The sequence below is a fragment of the Dreissena polymorpha genome, chromosome 5 (genome assembly GCF_020536995.1).
Source record: "Dreissena polymorpha isolate Duluth1 chromosome 5, UMN_Dpol_1.0, whole genome shotgun sequence".
Taxonomy (NCBI): Eukaryota; Metazoa; Mollusca; class Bivalvia; order Myida; family Dreissenidae; genus Dreissena; species Dreissena polymorpha.
The window spans coordinates 115,960,822-115,974,492 of record NC_068359.1 but is presented as its reverse complement, the minus strand read 5'-3'; the positions used below and the strand labels follow the sequence as shown (position 1 = coordinate 115,974,492).

Sequence of the window (13,671 nt, the reverse complement as noted above, 5' to 3'; positions counted from 1 at the left end):
GCTCTACGGTGTTTGTGCTTCCCTCCTTTATTTGTTTCAATATCGTAGACGTCGGGATTAAAAAGTTATTGGAGGAAACCGTCCATAAATATGTTGTCTACTAACGTGACGTTCCAGAAATTGCATGTACAAATATCATGTTCTCTTATAATACACAGTATTGACGCCCGTGTACAGTAAAATATATTTAAAATCACGACTATTTCATTTTCCCGATGCCGTTTTATCTCTGATTACTAATTTATTACCAACATAATTTTTTTAATCCCCCTTTTTGAAACTGACATCCTTTTAAAATCGTAGTGCACTAGGGCAATATGTTCCATAATAGAATCTTGCAGTCTTTGAATATACATAAGTATCAGTTTGATGTCAATTGGTTCCTAACATTATATAAAATATGGTACCAAAGACTGCTCGAAGCGCTTTATCCAGTCTAATGTATACCACATCCACTTTAATGTGATTTCTCGTTTATCAATGTTTTCATGTTGGTGGCGCCTATTGCCCGAACGTCACCGACTATAGTCCGTTACAACGAGCCCGAATATAACGTCTGTAGCACGCCCCTGGGCGTCTACATCGGGTGTGGGTTCGAATTTCTGTTGATCATATGCCTGCTGAATACCATCTTCTGGTGTAAACTGCATCGCCGCGCGCAGCAAATGACGTCAGCCCATTGCCACCAGCGCTACAACCAGCTGACCCGTATGTTTAAGGGTCGCATTGTTGGATTGATCATCACACATGTCTATGTATGTTGTTTCGTACTCATTAAAAGTTAGTGTGGTCGATTGAAATATATGAAAACACATTTTTTCGTTTAAACTTGATTGATATCAAAGATGTCAAACACATAAGCCATAAATAAATCATAACCTCTCCCGGAAGCATCGAATACCCATTGATGCCGCATGTAAAAAAAGCAAAGATGTAAAAGAAACTCTACATTGAAGAATGCGCATATTTTAAGCCATTTTTGTGTTGGACAATGAACATAACGCACATTAATTACATGCAAGTTGGAATGGTGCCGCTTTGAAAATTGTATGAGTAATAAACGCGACTAGTATGCCAATACGCACAGATAGACGCCCATGGTGAATCAAATGTACAGACGCCCATGGTGAATCAAATGTACCCTTCTTCTTCGTGTCGGGTGGAGGTAAAACTAATAATACTTGGTTTCTTTTCCCACCTCAATAACTTTTGCATTTCAGTGTATCGTAGTACCGCGAACAAGGACACATTTACTACAAGTATACTGTATCAGGTGTAACTAATAACGGTCTCGATGGCCGCCCGTATTTCATAGACGATCACGGGAACGATATATTTTCGGAGAGCTACGCCTTACACGCCAATACATGCGACCCACCATATTCTTATTAGGCGATAGTAACGGGCCGACAGGAAGTTTATATCGGCGTAGCGTCGTGTGAAAGAACTTCTTCCAGTGCTTCGCACAATGCGGTTACCGTTGAGCTAGGAAACGACACTAGGGAAGGATAGGAGCTGATCGCGTTACCTGAACTGCTCATATCTGACATTGCCCGGTTCAGGCCGTAACGAAAAGCTTCCTGGCAAATGGAAACACATGGATGAAGTGAAATTCAGTGGTATTTGAACAAAAAGCAACTTACTCGATGCTTCTGGGCTTAACGCCATTTGTATTATGAAATAAAGTATACTACACGTAAATTCTTGTTAAAAGCCCAGGGTTACGCACTTGAAAACCCCCACCCGAACAACCGCCTCCTGACTTATTTACATGAAAACGTATTGGTCACAAAATATATTTCTAATCGGCCCTTCATTTGTTATTTCATGCTTTGAGTATTTGGAACCATGTTTGTCTTTTCACTTTCCGATATTTATCAGGCGGTCACAACGTCTCCACAACAACTTTTGATTATTCATTATGTCGATTTTCGTTTTTATTTAGATATTGGCGTTAGACAAACGCATCAATACTGGGCGATTATCACGGATAGTACATTTAATAGTGTCACCATATAGTGAGAATGAATAAAAAATAAATTACAAAATAATACAAAATAATACAATCCTCTATAGCGACAGAAACATACGCATGCCATTTTAAAAATTTGAATTAACATTCTCATAAAAACACAAGTTTAAAATGAATACCTTGTTAACTAGTAACCTTGTCAAAATAAAACACAACTGCAGTCCTTCCCAAAATTATAATTTATTGCCGGCAATGAGGTCCTATAATCATGCAGCTATTTCCGGCCCAGACTGATTATTTCAGGCCCAAAAAGTAAAAAATGACGACGAAAGACGAAAATGACATTTTTAACATTGTAATTTGCATTGACGACGCAGCAAAAATCTTTGGATTACGGTATATGCACGTACGTCATTCAAGAAATGCATACAATAAAAAAAATGTTTTTCATGATTGGAGTATTCATAAATAACTCTGTAAATTCCTTACTTTTGCCTTGTAACTTTTCTGGAAAAAAGCTTATGGAATTCCAAATTTCGCCACAATTTTATTACCGGACATGAGGTCCGGCAATATTAGAATCATTTCCGGATTTTCCAAATTATTATCGGAAAAATCCGAGGACCGACGGTATTTCGGAATGACTGCAACTGTGCTTAATGTGTTAGTACAAACTTCACAAACATTCATACAAAAGTTCGCCATACCACACCACGCATGTATACATAATTACTACAAAATGACCAATTGTTTACGTTTATAATAGAAAAATATCAATTAAATCCGCTTTAATAACACACAATAAGAGCACGCTGGTTCCGCAATCCAGAAGTCGCCAAGTTTCAGTCATCCACATACAATAGCTTTTATTTTGCAACACAGAAAAATCCGAGGTTTAAATAACTACTTTTATATTCACAACAGGGTCTTAAACCACATTGTCTTCATGTATAATTCATTTGCATGTGACCGCAATTTAAAGGAAAATCATAACAACCAAACCGTTAACATCAAATGCAAATATAGGGTCCGCGGACCTCGTTACGAGCCTCCAGAAACGAGTACACCAAACACTCCTTTTTTCGTAACAGAGCGTAATCGTCGCACAATATTTTATGTCTCTTTATTTCTGAAGTCCAGTAAAAGTCTTCTTTCCATATTTAAACCGAACATTCATGTGATGCTATTCGTAAGCATAGAAAGTCAAACGTCATTCGAAGTAAACGTCGAAACACATAATATATTCGCGAGTTCGAATACTCTGACTCATCAGAAATTTGCCAAGGGTTGTTAAATTCTTTAAAAAAACACTAAGAAACACAAACTTCTATTATTTCAGAAACGGACTATTTCGGTTTAATCACAGATATGATATTTACTAGTTTCTGACCTAGATCAGTTTACAGGTCTCTAACCTACATTTTCCTCTAACCTAGACCTACTGGTCTCTCACCCAGGCTAACACTTCTGCATAAGTGTGTCCACCTGGGATCGGAACGGGTCGTCCTTTCGCGTCGCTGTGCGCTTTACCCTACAACAATTAGAATACAAACTGAAGTAGTGTTTTTAATGTTTTTCATATTGAAAATGCATCAAGTAAAATTAACCAACACATAATCATCATCACTTTTCACTTCCTCATCATCATCATCATTTTCTTTCACCTCCTCATCCTAATCATCACAGTCATCGTCGTGTTTTCGTCGTCGTCATCAGGTAAATCAATTAAGTAAAATGCCCATGACTTACCATGCCTTTGCGCACATGATCGCGTACTTGTACATGCTCTCACAGCGGAGTGACAGCAAAGCCTCTAGTAGCGCCTCTAGAGCGTCGATACTCCTCGCCTGGCGGTCCCGGAAACACGTCAGCATCTGAAACACAACGGATGTGTGTAATATTAGCACCCGATTTTAAATGGGTTCTTTTTTATTCTTCACACTACAGTATTTTTTTACACACACTACTCTAATTCTGAATACGGTTACACATTCGTTTTGTTCTTTACCCATATTCTTTTTATTCAGTCTTATTTAGTCTTACTCTCCACACGTTTTTTGTAAATGTAATGATTGCATCCAGTTTTAAAATAAGCAAAAATAACTATATTTCTTCATAGAACCTGACGCACATTCAGTTTTTGACCAATCGCATTTTCATTACTCAAAATGTGACGTAAGCGATCATATTATTCAATGATATTAACAAAATATCACAATTTTGTTAAACAAGCAAATTCGTTGAAATGATATACCCCGCCAACATGCTTCTGGACAGAAAAGTGTTATATTTGACACTCAAAAGGCATTTTTCAAGATACGAAGGGCCATAACTCCGTTATTAACAGATGATGTACAATGACATTTGGCATGCATCATCCTCTTATCCATATATATACTCACACCAAGTTTCAATGAAATCCGCCAAAGCACGTCCAAGATATTGCTCCAGACGGGAGGACGGAAAGACGAACGGACGGAAAGACGGACGGAAAGACGGACAACGCCAAAACAATATCCATCCGCCTATGGCGGGGGATAATAATTTTCAAATGATCATACCTTCATCACTCTTATCTCGTCTATGAGAAGGTGTTTCGAGTTGATGATGTCTTCTGCAACGTCGTCAGGGATCGCGAGAGCCCGCGCGAGGTTACGTGATAGCGGAAGTTCGTCTGACATCAGAACGAGGTTCGGATCACTCATGGGTTTCGGGTAGTCTGAAACCATTATTTTTATGGTATGCAAATTGATAGTTTAGTTAAAATATATATGTATTCAATTGAAAGCAATAGCCTTAAAGAGACTCTATCTGTATCATGTTAAAAAGCACATAAATATGTGTCTTTGGAAAGACGTGATATCAGCGATATAATCCACATAATACCACGTTATCTAAGACAGTACAATGTATATTGCTTTCTAATACTGTTTTCGTAACCAATGCATGAAAGCGACGATGAAAATAATTAACATTACAAGATAACTACTTAACTCTGTAAATCATTCTTGACTTTACAATGAATATATACTATTGTTAACATTAAAACAAATTATAATAATGAACAAGCTAAGTGTGAAAATTAATAAGATGATGAAGATGATGACGACGACGAAAGGGAAGAAGAAAAAGATAACGATGATGATGATGTTGATGATGGTGAAGATTATGATGATGCTGATGCTGCTGCTGCTGATGATGATTGTGGTGGTGATTACGATGGTGATGATGATGGTGGTGGTTATGCTGCTGCTTCTGCTGCTACTGATGATGATGTTGCTGTTGATGATGATGAGACATATAATCATACCCGGTGGGACGAGTAAATCAGAGTTTTTGTACGCCTCTATGACCCAATACTTGAAAGGCACTTCCGAACTCTTGTTTTCCTCGAACCTGAAAATGACCAAACCCGTACGGTTTGTGTACAAATATTTTGCTGTTAACCAGTGTGATTGATTTAAATATATAAAACATCTGCTTAATTCTGTAAAAAGTTTTGTGTTGTATACTTATACTTTATATGCTGATGTATTTTACTATCAACAATGTAAGGAATACTATACATGAGCCGTGCAATATTGATATTTTATTATAACACAAGTCTCTTAAAGTGAAGACCGATTCCCAAGTTCAATGTTAGAAAAAAAAAATCAAGTACGTTTCAATGAGTCGGAATCTTATTCAATTCAATGACTGTCACGTATCAGTGCAATCATGACTGACTTTTTGGTGATACGTTCAGGTAGATAAATTAACATTCAAAAAAGTAAATTGATTACCATGACTTGACCGCCGTCTGCAGGCGTGCGGCGACGTTCCGGAAGCCTCCCTTGAAGAGCGCCCCCATCAAAAGAGGCACGCCAAGGTCGTCACGTGACTGGTTTACGTTGCGCCAGGTGCGGAACATCTACCATACACATTGTCTTACATGATATTAAACTCTTATGACATTTTAGTCCGGAAAGCCTGTCAGCTTTCAAAACACACGTTTACCGCCAAATCCAGTATAGTTAAGTAAACAAACAAAGCAAAGGTTGATTGCTGCTCAGACGGAGATCGACATAAAAATTGTTACTCCTGTGCTGAACTAAACACTAAGAAAACATATATAATAGTTAATAATTTTTGAGAACTCGAACAAAGATTGATGCACCAATGGAAATCAATTGCTCAAGAAAAAACCCATATGTATAAGGCTGAACAAAAATAGTTTAAATCGTTAAAATAGTTTGATATACGACACCTGGACAAACACTTCTAAACCAATACCACATCGCGTCGCATGGAACCTTAGCTTCATTTGTACTTAAAATACTCTTTTTTAAATTGTACCGCCAGTGGTTCCTGGTTACAGATTCGAGAACAGCAAATCTAATTCCTTTGGTTAACTTAAAAAAGTTGGTGAAAATTAAATACATACACTAGCAAGAGGGTGTTATCATGTTAAGGGTTTAAAGTTTTCCCTTAAGAGTTTATTTAATACTGGTCAAGGAACGCGTTTAAAACTTACCACCCTAGCGTTCGGTGACGTTGACGTTAGTGGGCAACCTGGCGTTTGAAGACGTTGAAATTAAAGCTTACCAACGTAAAGTTTGTTGACGTAAACGTACGTGGGCTTACCAACCTGACGTTTGGTGACGTTGACGTTAAGGCTGATCAACGTGACGTTTAGTGAGCTTGTCGTTAGCGGATATACCAACGTGACGTTTGGTGACGTTGATTTTACAGCTTACAAACCTGACGTTTGGTGACGTTGACGTTTTTGGACGTCAGGAGGGCGGTGTCAATCTCCATGAAGGGCAACCCCATCAGCACGAACGCCTTGTACCACGAGGCGCCGAACGCCTCGACGAGATCGTCTAGTAGGGCATCGTCCAGCAACACTGATTGTAGATAATAATTTGAATGTTGGCCTCAATCTGGGAAAACGGGGTTAATGCCTGTGCGTTAAGTTGTATCCCAGATAGGCATGTGCAGTCCGCACAGGCTAATCAGGGACGACATTTTCCGCTGTTATGAAATTTTTCGTAGAAGGAAGTCTCCTCTAAACGAAAATCCAGTTTAGACGTGAAGTGTCGTCCCTGATAAGCCTGGGCGGACGGCACAAGCTAATCTGGGAGAACGTTAATGCATTAAAACCTGTTTTCCAAAAGCGAGGGTCATTTTTATATCGAAGTGAATTAGGTCCTTACCTGCAGAGGTTACCGTCCAGGCGCAATCTGATTTAAATCAAATCCAAAGATTCACTTCAATGTGTCGCTGATACATATCGAAGTATAGAAGCGTCCGACTGAAGATGTCTTAAACAAGATTGCTTCTTGACGGTAACCACTTATATCACACGTGATGTCAGTAAGTAACTTCATCTCATTGAATACAACACAGTGTAATTTAAAAAAGGTCACTTGATAATATGTTCAAGGTAAAAACAATAAAACGGACAAAAGGAAATTCCAAAATAAATTTCAATCGATCAAAATTACATGTTTTTTTATGGCGGCTTTGTTTTGAGAAAAGCTATTCTCGCAAACAGTCAAAATATGCGATTAACCGGAGGTTAAGCATGTATGCTTAAAAAAACATAAAACATATTGCACTTACGAAAATTGGGACGAATTTTAAGTGCTATTTCTTATTGTAGGTTATATGTACAGGGAGTAAGTAATTGTTTCGAACTATCAAATTGATTTACATACAGTATGCATAGACATAATTAAGGTTTCGTTTTATATTGCGACATATTTTAATCGAATAGAGCGTTGAAAGGTAGCTTTTAAGCATGTGTTGACATATTTATCAAATTTCTTTAAAAAAATCGCACGTATTAATTTTTTAAGACATATTTTAAGTTCTAATAACTACAGCATTAGAATCTACCACAAACAATCCAATAGTATTTCTTCGTTTTTATAGCTCATACGGATATGCGTTCATTGAACTTAAAATGGTGCTAAACATGAACATTAATTATATTTATTTTATCTTTTATTATTTTAACAAGTATAGATATAATTTATTATTTTTCCACTGATGTAAATGCGTGGAGTATGCAATTAGTAGTAGAAGAAGCAGAAATAGTAGTAGTAGTAGTAGTATAAGTAGTAGTAGTAGTAGTAGTAGTAGTAGTAGTAGTAGTAGTAGTAGTAGTAGTAGTAGTAGTAGTAGAAGAAGTAGTAGTAGTAGTAGAAGTAGTAGTAGTAGTAGTAGTACTAGTAGTAGTAGTTGTAGTAGTAGTAGTAGTATTAGTAGTAGTAGAAGAAGTAGTAGTAGTAGTAGTAGTAGTAGTAGTGGTAGTAGTAGAAGTAGTAGTAGTAGTAGTAGTAGTAGTAGTAGTAGTAGTAGTAGTAGTAGTAGTAGCAGTAGCAGTAGCAGTAGAAGCAGCAGCAGCAGCAGCAGCAGCAGCAGTAGCAGTAGAAGCAGCAGTAGTAGTAGTAGTAGTAGTAGTAGTAGTAGTAGTAGTAGTAGTAGTAGTAGTAGTAGTAGTAGTAGTAGTAGTAGTAGTAGTACTAGTAGTAGTACTAGTAGTAGTAGTAGTAGCAGCAGTAGAAGCAGCAGCAGCAGCAGTAGAAGTATCAGTAGTGGTATTAGTAGTATTATAAGTATCATCAAACTCGTCATTATTAATGCAGAAGTGGCAAAAGTACTGATGGTAGAAGTATTATAATACACGATAAGTTAATTAAACGCAGATAATATTATAACGTAAAGGCTCTTACCCGCATTGCTGTTATTGCTCAGATACTTCATGTCCGGGTCACGAGATTTCTCCTCCGGCGCTTCCTGTTCCTCAGGCGGTGTCACCACTATCTCGATGTCGGGTACTGGATCCACATTGTTCAGCGCGCGCTCAACTGTTGCTTGCAGCCTCGCCAAACCATCCATAGCAGGCTTAACATTCAAAGCTCGAGCCTCCATTGGTTTCGGTGAGCGTTCGATTCCCACAACGGAACCAGAAGTTCCAGCGTCCGCCATCGACTTTGAGGAAAGATCGCGCTGCCTAGCGGTTTTGACGTTCCTCATTTGAGATTGCTCCAATCCCCGAACGGATCGAGCGCTAGAAGTATTCCGCGGATTCTGCGACATGCGGACCGTTTCGGTTGATTTGGACCAGCCAGCATCCACGGGGTTGACAACAAGATTCACGTCAAAATAGGTCAACCGCTGCTTATCGCCCTGCTTCGCGTTGTCTGTATCTACACGTTTCGATACTACCAATCGACAATTCATGAACTGCACCGTTCTGCCTTTCAGGTCGATTTCAAACGTCAGCACGTTCAGACGCTTACGGTGGAAGCTGAGAACTCGCCGGTGAAGGTCCGCCCTTAATAAATTGTTTTTGTCACAAAACAAGATATGAAATTCTTCCAAACTTTTGATCGAAAATGCCTCAGGCCGACTCTCGGCCATGTTTTCTCGCGATTGCTCCTTGAATCCCTGTAGTGTCCACGCCTGACGGCGGGCGTCCAATGTCTTCTGCGGGCAACACTCCAGCACAACTGTGAACCTGAGGATGAACGTGATTGTGATTTTTAAAATGAACATACTAACATATTAATAACAATAATAGTAATAAGAAGGAGAGTGACAAGAAGAAGAAGAAAAAGAAGAAGATGAATAAGAAGAAGAAGGAGGTGAAGAAGAAGAAGAAAAAGAAGACGAAGAATAACAAGAAGAAGAAGAAGGAGGAGGAGAAGAAGAAGAAGAAGAAGAAGAAGAAGAAGAAGAAGAAGAAGAAGAAGAAGAAGAAGAAGAAGAAGAAGAAGAAGAAGAAGAAGAAGAAATAATGCAACAGCAAACAAATACTATTACAATTTTGTCTATACAAAGATGTCAAATACATTTCTTTCTATATACAAATGTCGTAAAAATGAAATGTTTCGTGTGTACCAATTCTATGACACTTTACACAGACATGAAGCACCGCGACTGTGCGAGTCAAATGTTCCTGATGAGTTATACCCCTAATAACACTAAGCATTCTTCCTAAAAGAACTTAAGTATGAAGTTTATTTGAATCCCTAACAACAAACACAGGCATATTGCTGCTAGTTTCTAGAAGAGATAAACGGATGGACTGACGGACATATGTGATTAATATTTTCCTCGTAAGTAAAGTTGAGAACTTTAGGAATATGATACTTATAAGGGAGCATTAAACAGTACTTTTCTCTTTCGAGCAAGCATTTTCCAAATACATTAAACCAAACGCAGTGGAGAAATGGACAAGGTTCCGTCTGGCGATCAGGACGGTCTGGGTTCGGGGCCTCACCCTTTGAGCTTTCAAAAGGATCTTCATTTTTAAGAAGTAGTATTGTTTTCACAAATGAAACGAACTGAATACTGTCTCAATAAAATACAGCAAACTTCAAATAAATAGGTTTTAACTAAACCAAACGCTGCATTTTATTCCTTCATACCTCGCGGTGCGCTCCACGCATTTCGAGAAGCACAGAAAGCCGACGTTGCAATGGGTGTGCAGGGTCTGAGAGAGCGCCGCGGTTGCCTCCTTGAAGAGCGCGGCGTCTCCCGTGCCCGGTACTACCTGGGCGGCCATCACGTGACTGGTAACAAATATGGAGAGAAATTCGAGACATAATATTTCTCTTATTGCATTGGTGGTGTAATTTTCGATTAACGGGCACACGTCAGTTCACCGACATTGCTTTCCGCATTACAATATTGATATGATTACTTTTATATACGGTAAACTTGGGTTTTATTTAGCAAGATGTAAAATGAAATATTTTAAAATATGATAAAAGTATTCGATATGTTTCAAGCACACTGCGTTTCTGTCATTTAATTTTATAAATTGTATGATAGTCAGAATACATGATACAGTTTGTAGTAAAAAAATAGGGATCTAGCACTGTTATCGTTAAGTTTTGGACATACGGACGAAGGATGTTTCGCTATTCGTACAAGCTGTGTGATTTTAACTTTCCGTTCCCAATACAAAGTGTAGCCATTGAAACATATAAAATATGCGCCAGTACAAATCGATTATTAGCGCTTACACTGGTAAAGCTGAAACATCGCAGATGACAGACATCGGATTGGAGTCGTCATGTATACCGGAAACACGTGACCACGTGTCACCTACGTGCTGTAGAACAACGAGTTCGCTGTCGGCACCAAAACTGGCAGGCATCGGAATCTAGGGAATCACGAAAATGTATTTATATAATATGGCTATAAGCATCTGTATCCGTAGTATCGGCCCTTTTAACGAATACATCTTAATATTTTAAGTGAAAAGATAACAAACACACAGGTTTTATATGTCATTCTATAGTCACATGTGTATTCTTGAACAAAAGTAAACAAAAGCAGCATTTAAATCGAACATGTTTTGACTAAATACTGACTAGTCTTAGCTCCCTGTAGTAATATGTATCATGTACAAAGTTTCTCATAATATCGGCCCTTCTGATTGGTTGCTAAGGTTTGTGACTATGCAAATGTTCTTGTTCTATAAATAGATTCTGAATGCAAAAATGAAACTCTTGCTCATGTTGTTCCTAAATTATATTCACATTTTTTCACATAAAACATTTGATAAACCTATAAACAAACTAATACAAATATGTCTTACGTAATTTAAAAAGCATAGCATCACCCTGGAATAGACATGACCTACTTTCCAATGAAACCCGAAAATCATGAAATTGATCGTCCTCATTTTCATTAAATAAAAATTTAAAAAAAACTTCTTAAAATTGAAAAGCATTAACTGTCTAGCACTACTTGAGGGGTTTTCGTTTAAGTCACGATACGATGCGGAGGTCCGATACTATGAGAATAAGGGATGCATGCAGTTTGTAACAAGTTAACAAACGGCCCCACTTCTCGGGGAGTTCTAAATCCCAACACAAATCTCAAAAGATATCCTACTGACAAATGCGATCGCTTGTTACAATTGACCTTTGTTTGATTGACACTGTTTTAAATATTTACACATGAGCTTAGGTTTAATCTTTAAGTTTGTAACATTTAAGGTCCAGCAACACCAGAAAAAAAACATGCTTACGGAGGTTTCAAGTACGTTAATCAGATTTTTTTCTAGCTCTTTTTAATAAACGATGATTATGTTCTTCAGGGCCGTACCCAGGAAATGTTGACTGGGGGGGCCCAAACGGGGAGGGTGCGGGAGGGGTTGCCCCTCCCGAATAGATTTTTTTTTATTAGGCACTGTTCAAGGTGAATTTTAATGCATATAGAAACATATGTTGTGTTATAAATGTATGGATATATAACAAGTAAATCAGCACCTTTCTAAAGTCTAAAGCTTTAACCATTACGGGCCGTCCATAAAGTATGTCACGCTCCAGGTGGGGGAGGGTGAGTAAGAAAGTGACAGTTTGTGACATGGGGGAGGGGAGTCAGGCCATGTGTGATGTCACACATTTATTTAAAAAAATGTATAATTTATTTATTATTTCTTTAGTAGAATTTAAAAATAATTTTCAAAAATTTGTGAAACATTTGAATTAGTTTGATGTCAAAATAAGACGAATTGCGTATCTCCTGATTCTGTTGTTCGAATGTGTAATAGGCAACTTGGCTGGGCCGGCTTATTCGATAGGCACAACATCCACACAGATTTCAATGACGAAATAATTGGACTGTTCCATTTTTAGTTAGTTAAGGGTTGAAAGAAAATCTAAATTATAATTTCGTTTTTATTAGAGGTTAACACGTGGATACATATTCATACTGCTCATCGTAACAACCCTACAGTTATAAAAGCCTGTAATGTGAAAGTTCTTTTACCGGTAAGTGAAATTTAAATACGGTTGAATAGTGAATTGAGTTTTAGATTAAATTTAAACTAAGTATTAATTAAAAAAAAATGTTTGAAAGTGTGAGTTTGTGACGTACTTTAGGGAAGGGGGTCCAAGATTTTGTAACAGTTTGTGACATGCCGAGGTAAAAATGGTAAAAAAAGCGTGACATGCTTTATCAACGACCCCTTGGTGTGAAATTCACACACATGTTTAAATTTTTAGATTTCAGAAATGTATTACACTTTATAAAGAAGTAAAAGCAACCTTTGAAACTAAAAAACCTTTATTATGAAATGTAACATAAAGTATGACTGTAGAGGAGGTTTGATTTCAAAGAGAAAATACTACTATGGTTATATGTCAGTAACTACAAGACAAGTTTTCACAGAAATGTTTAATAAGCTATGACTCTAGAGGAGGTATGAATTCAAAAGAGAAAACACTATTATCGTTCAGACCTACGACCTTCTGTATCAGTTACATCCATTCTCTGTTTCTCTTTCCTTGTCCAATCAAAAGACGTGTTACACCCACCATCAAAAGATGAAGCATTGAGCACAATGGGTAATTTGACAGATCGGGGATGTGTGTACAAGGTGATAAGAAAACAATGCCTAAGGGCGTATCTCCACTGGCGAGTAAAATAGCGCTAATCCCCTTGTGTATCAGGGGCAATAAAACACATCTGCAGAATCTTACTGATCGTAATGTGCACGCTACAATATCAGGTCGATAATCTTACTTCGATCTGTAAACTGGCGATGGCTGTGTCGTCTGCGCTCAACTTGTACACCGGTGTCGCGGCTATGATTTGCCCTTCAATTATATCCGCCTCCTCTGGCATCTCTAGAATCTGATAAAATTGTAATCAACGCATCGTCTAGTGTATCTAGTCATGACGAATAAGAA

General features: G+C 37.9%; 1 protein-coding gene across 2 annotated transcripts; it reads right to left on the bottom strand.

Annotated features, from left to right (window-relative positions):
* Positions 1-2,717: 2,717 nt before the first annotated feature.
* Positions 2,718-13,657, bottom strand: LOC127882178 (uncharacterized). 2 transcript variants are annotated; one of them, XM_052430670.1, is made up of 10 exons: positions 13,505-13,657; positions 10,993-11,132; positions 10,393-10,536; positions 8,692-9,479; positions 6,713-6,858; positions 5,755-5,882; positions 5,283-5,368; positions 4,534-4,691; positions 3,722-3,846; positions 2,718-3,503 (listed from the first exon to the last, which is right to left on the bottom strand). In XM_052430670.1, exons 1-10 carry the CDS (start codon positions 13,604-13,606, stop codon positions 3,431-3,433), a joined length of 1,890 nt encoding a protein of 629 aa, XP_052286630.1. In that variant the 5' UTR covers positions 13,607-13,657; the 3' UTR covers positions 2,718-3,430. The 2 variants fall into 2 exon arrangements, with proteins under 2 accessions (XP_052286630.1, XP_052286631.1); XM_052430671.1 differs by having other exon boundaries at positions 13,462-13,550.
* Positions 13,658-13,671: the final 14 nt, after the last annotated feature.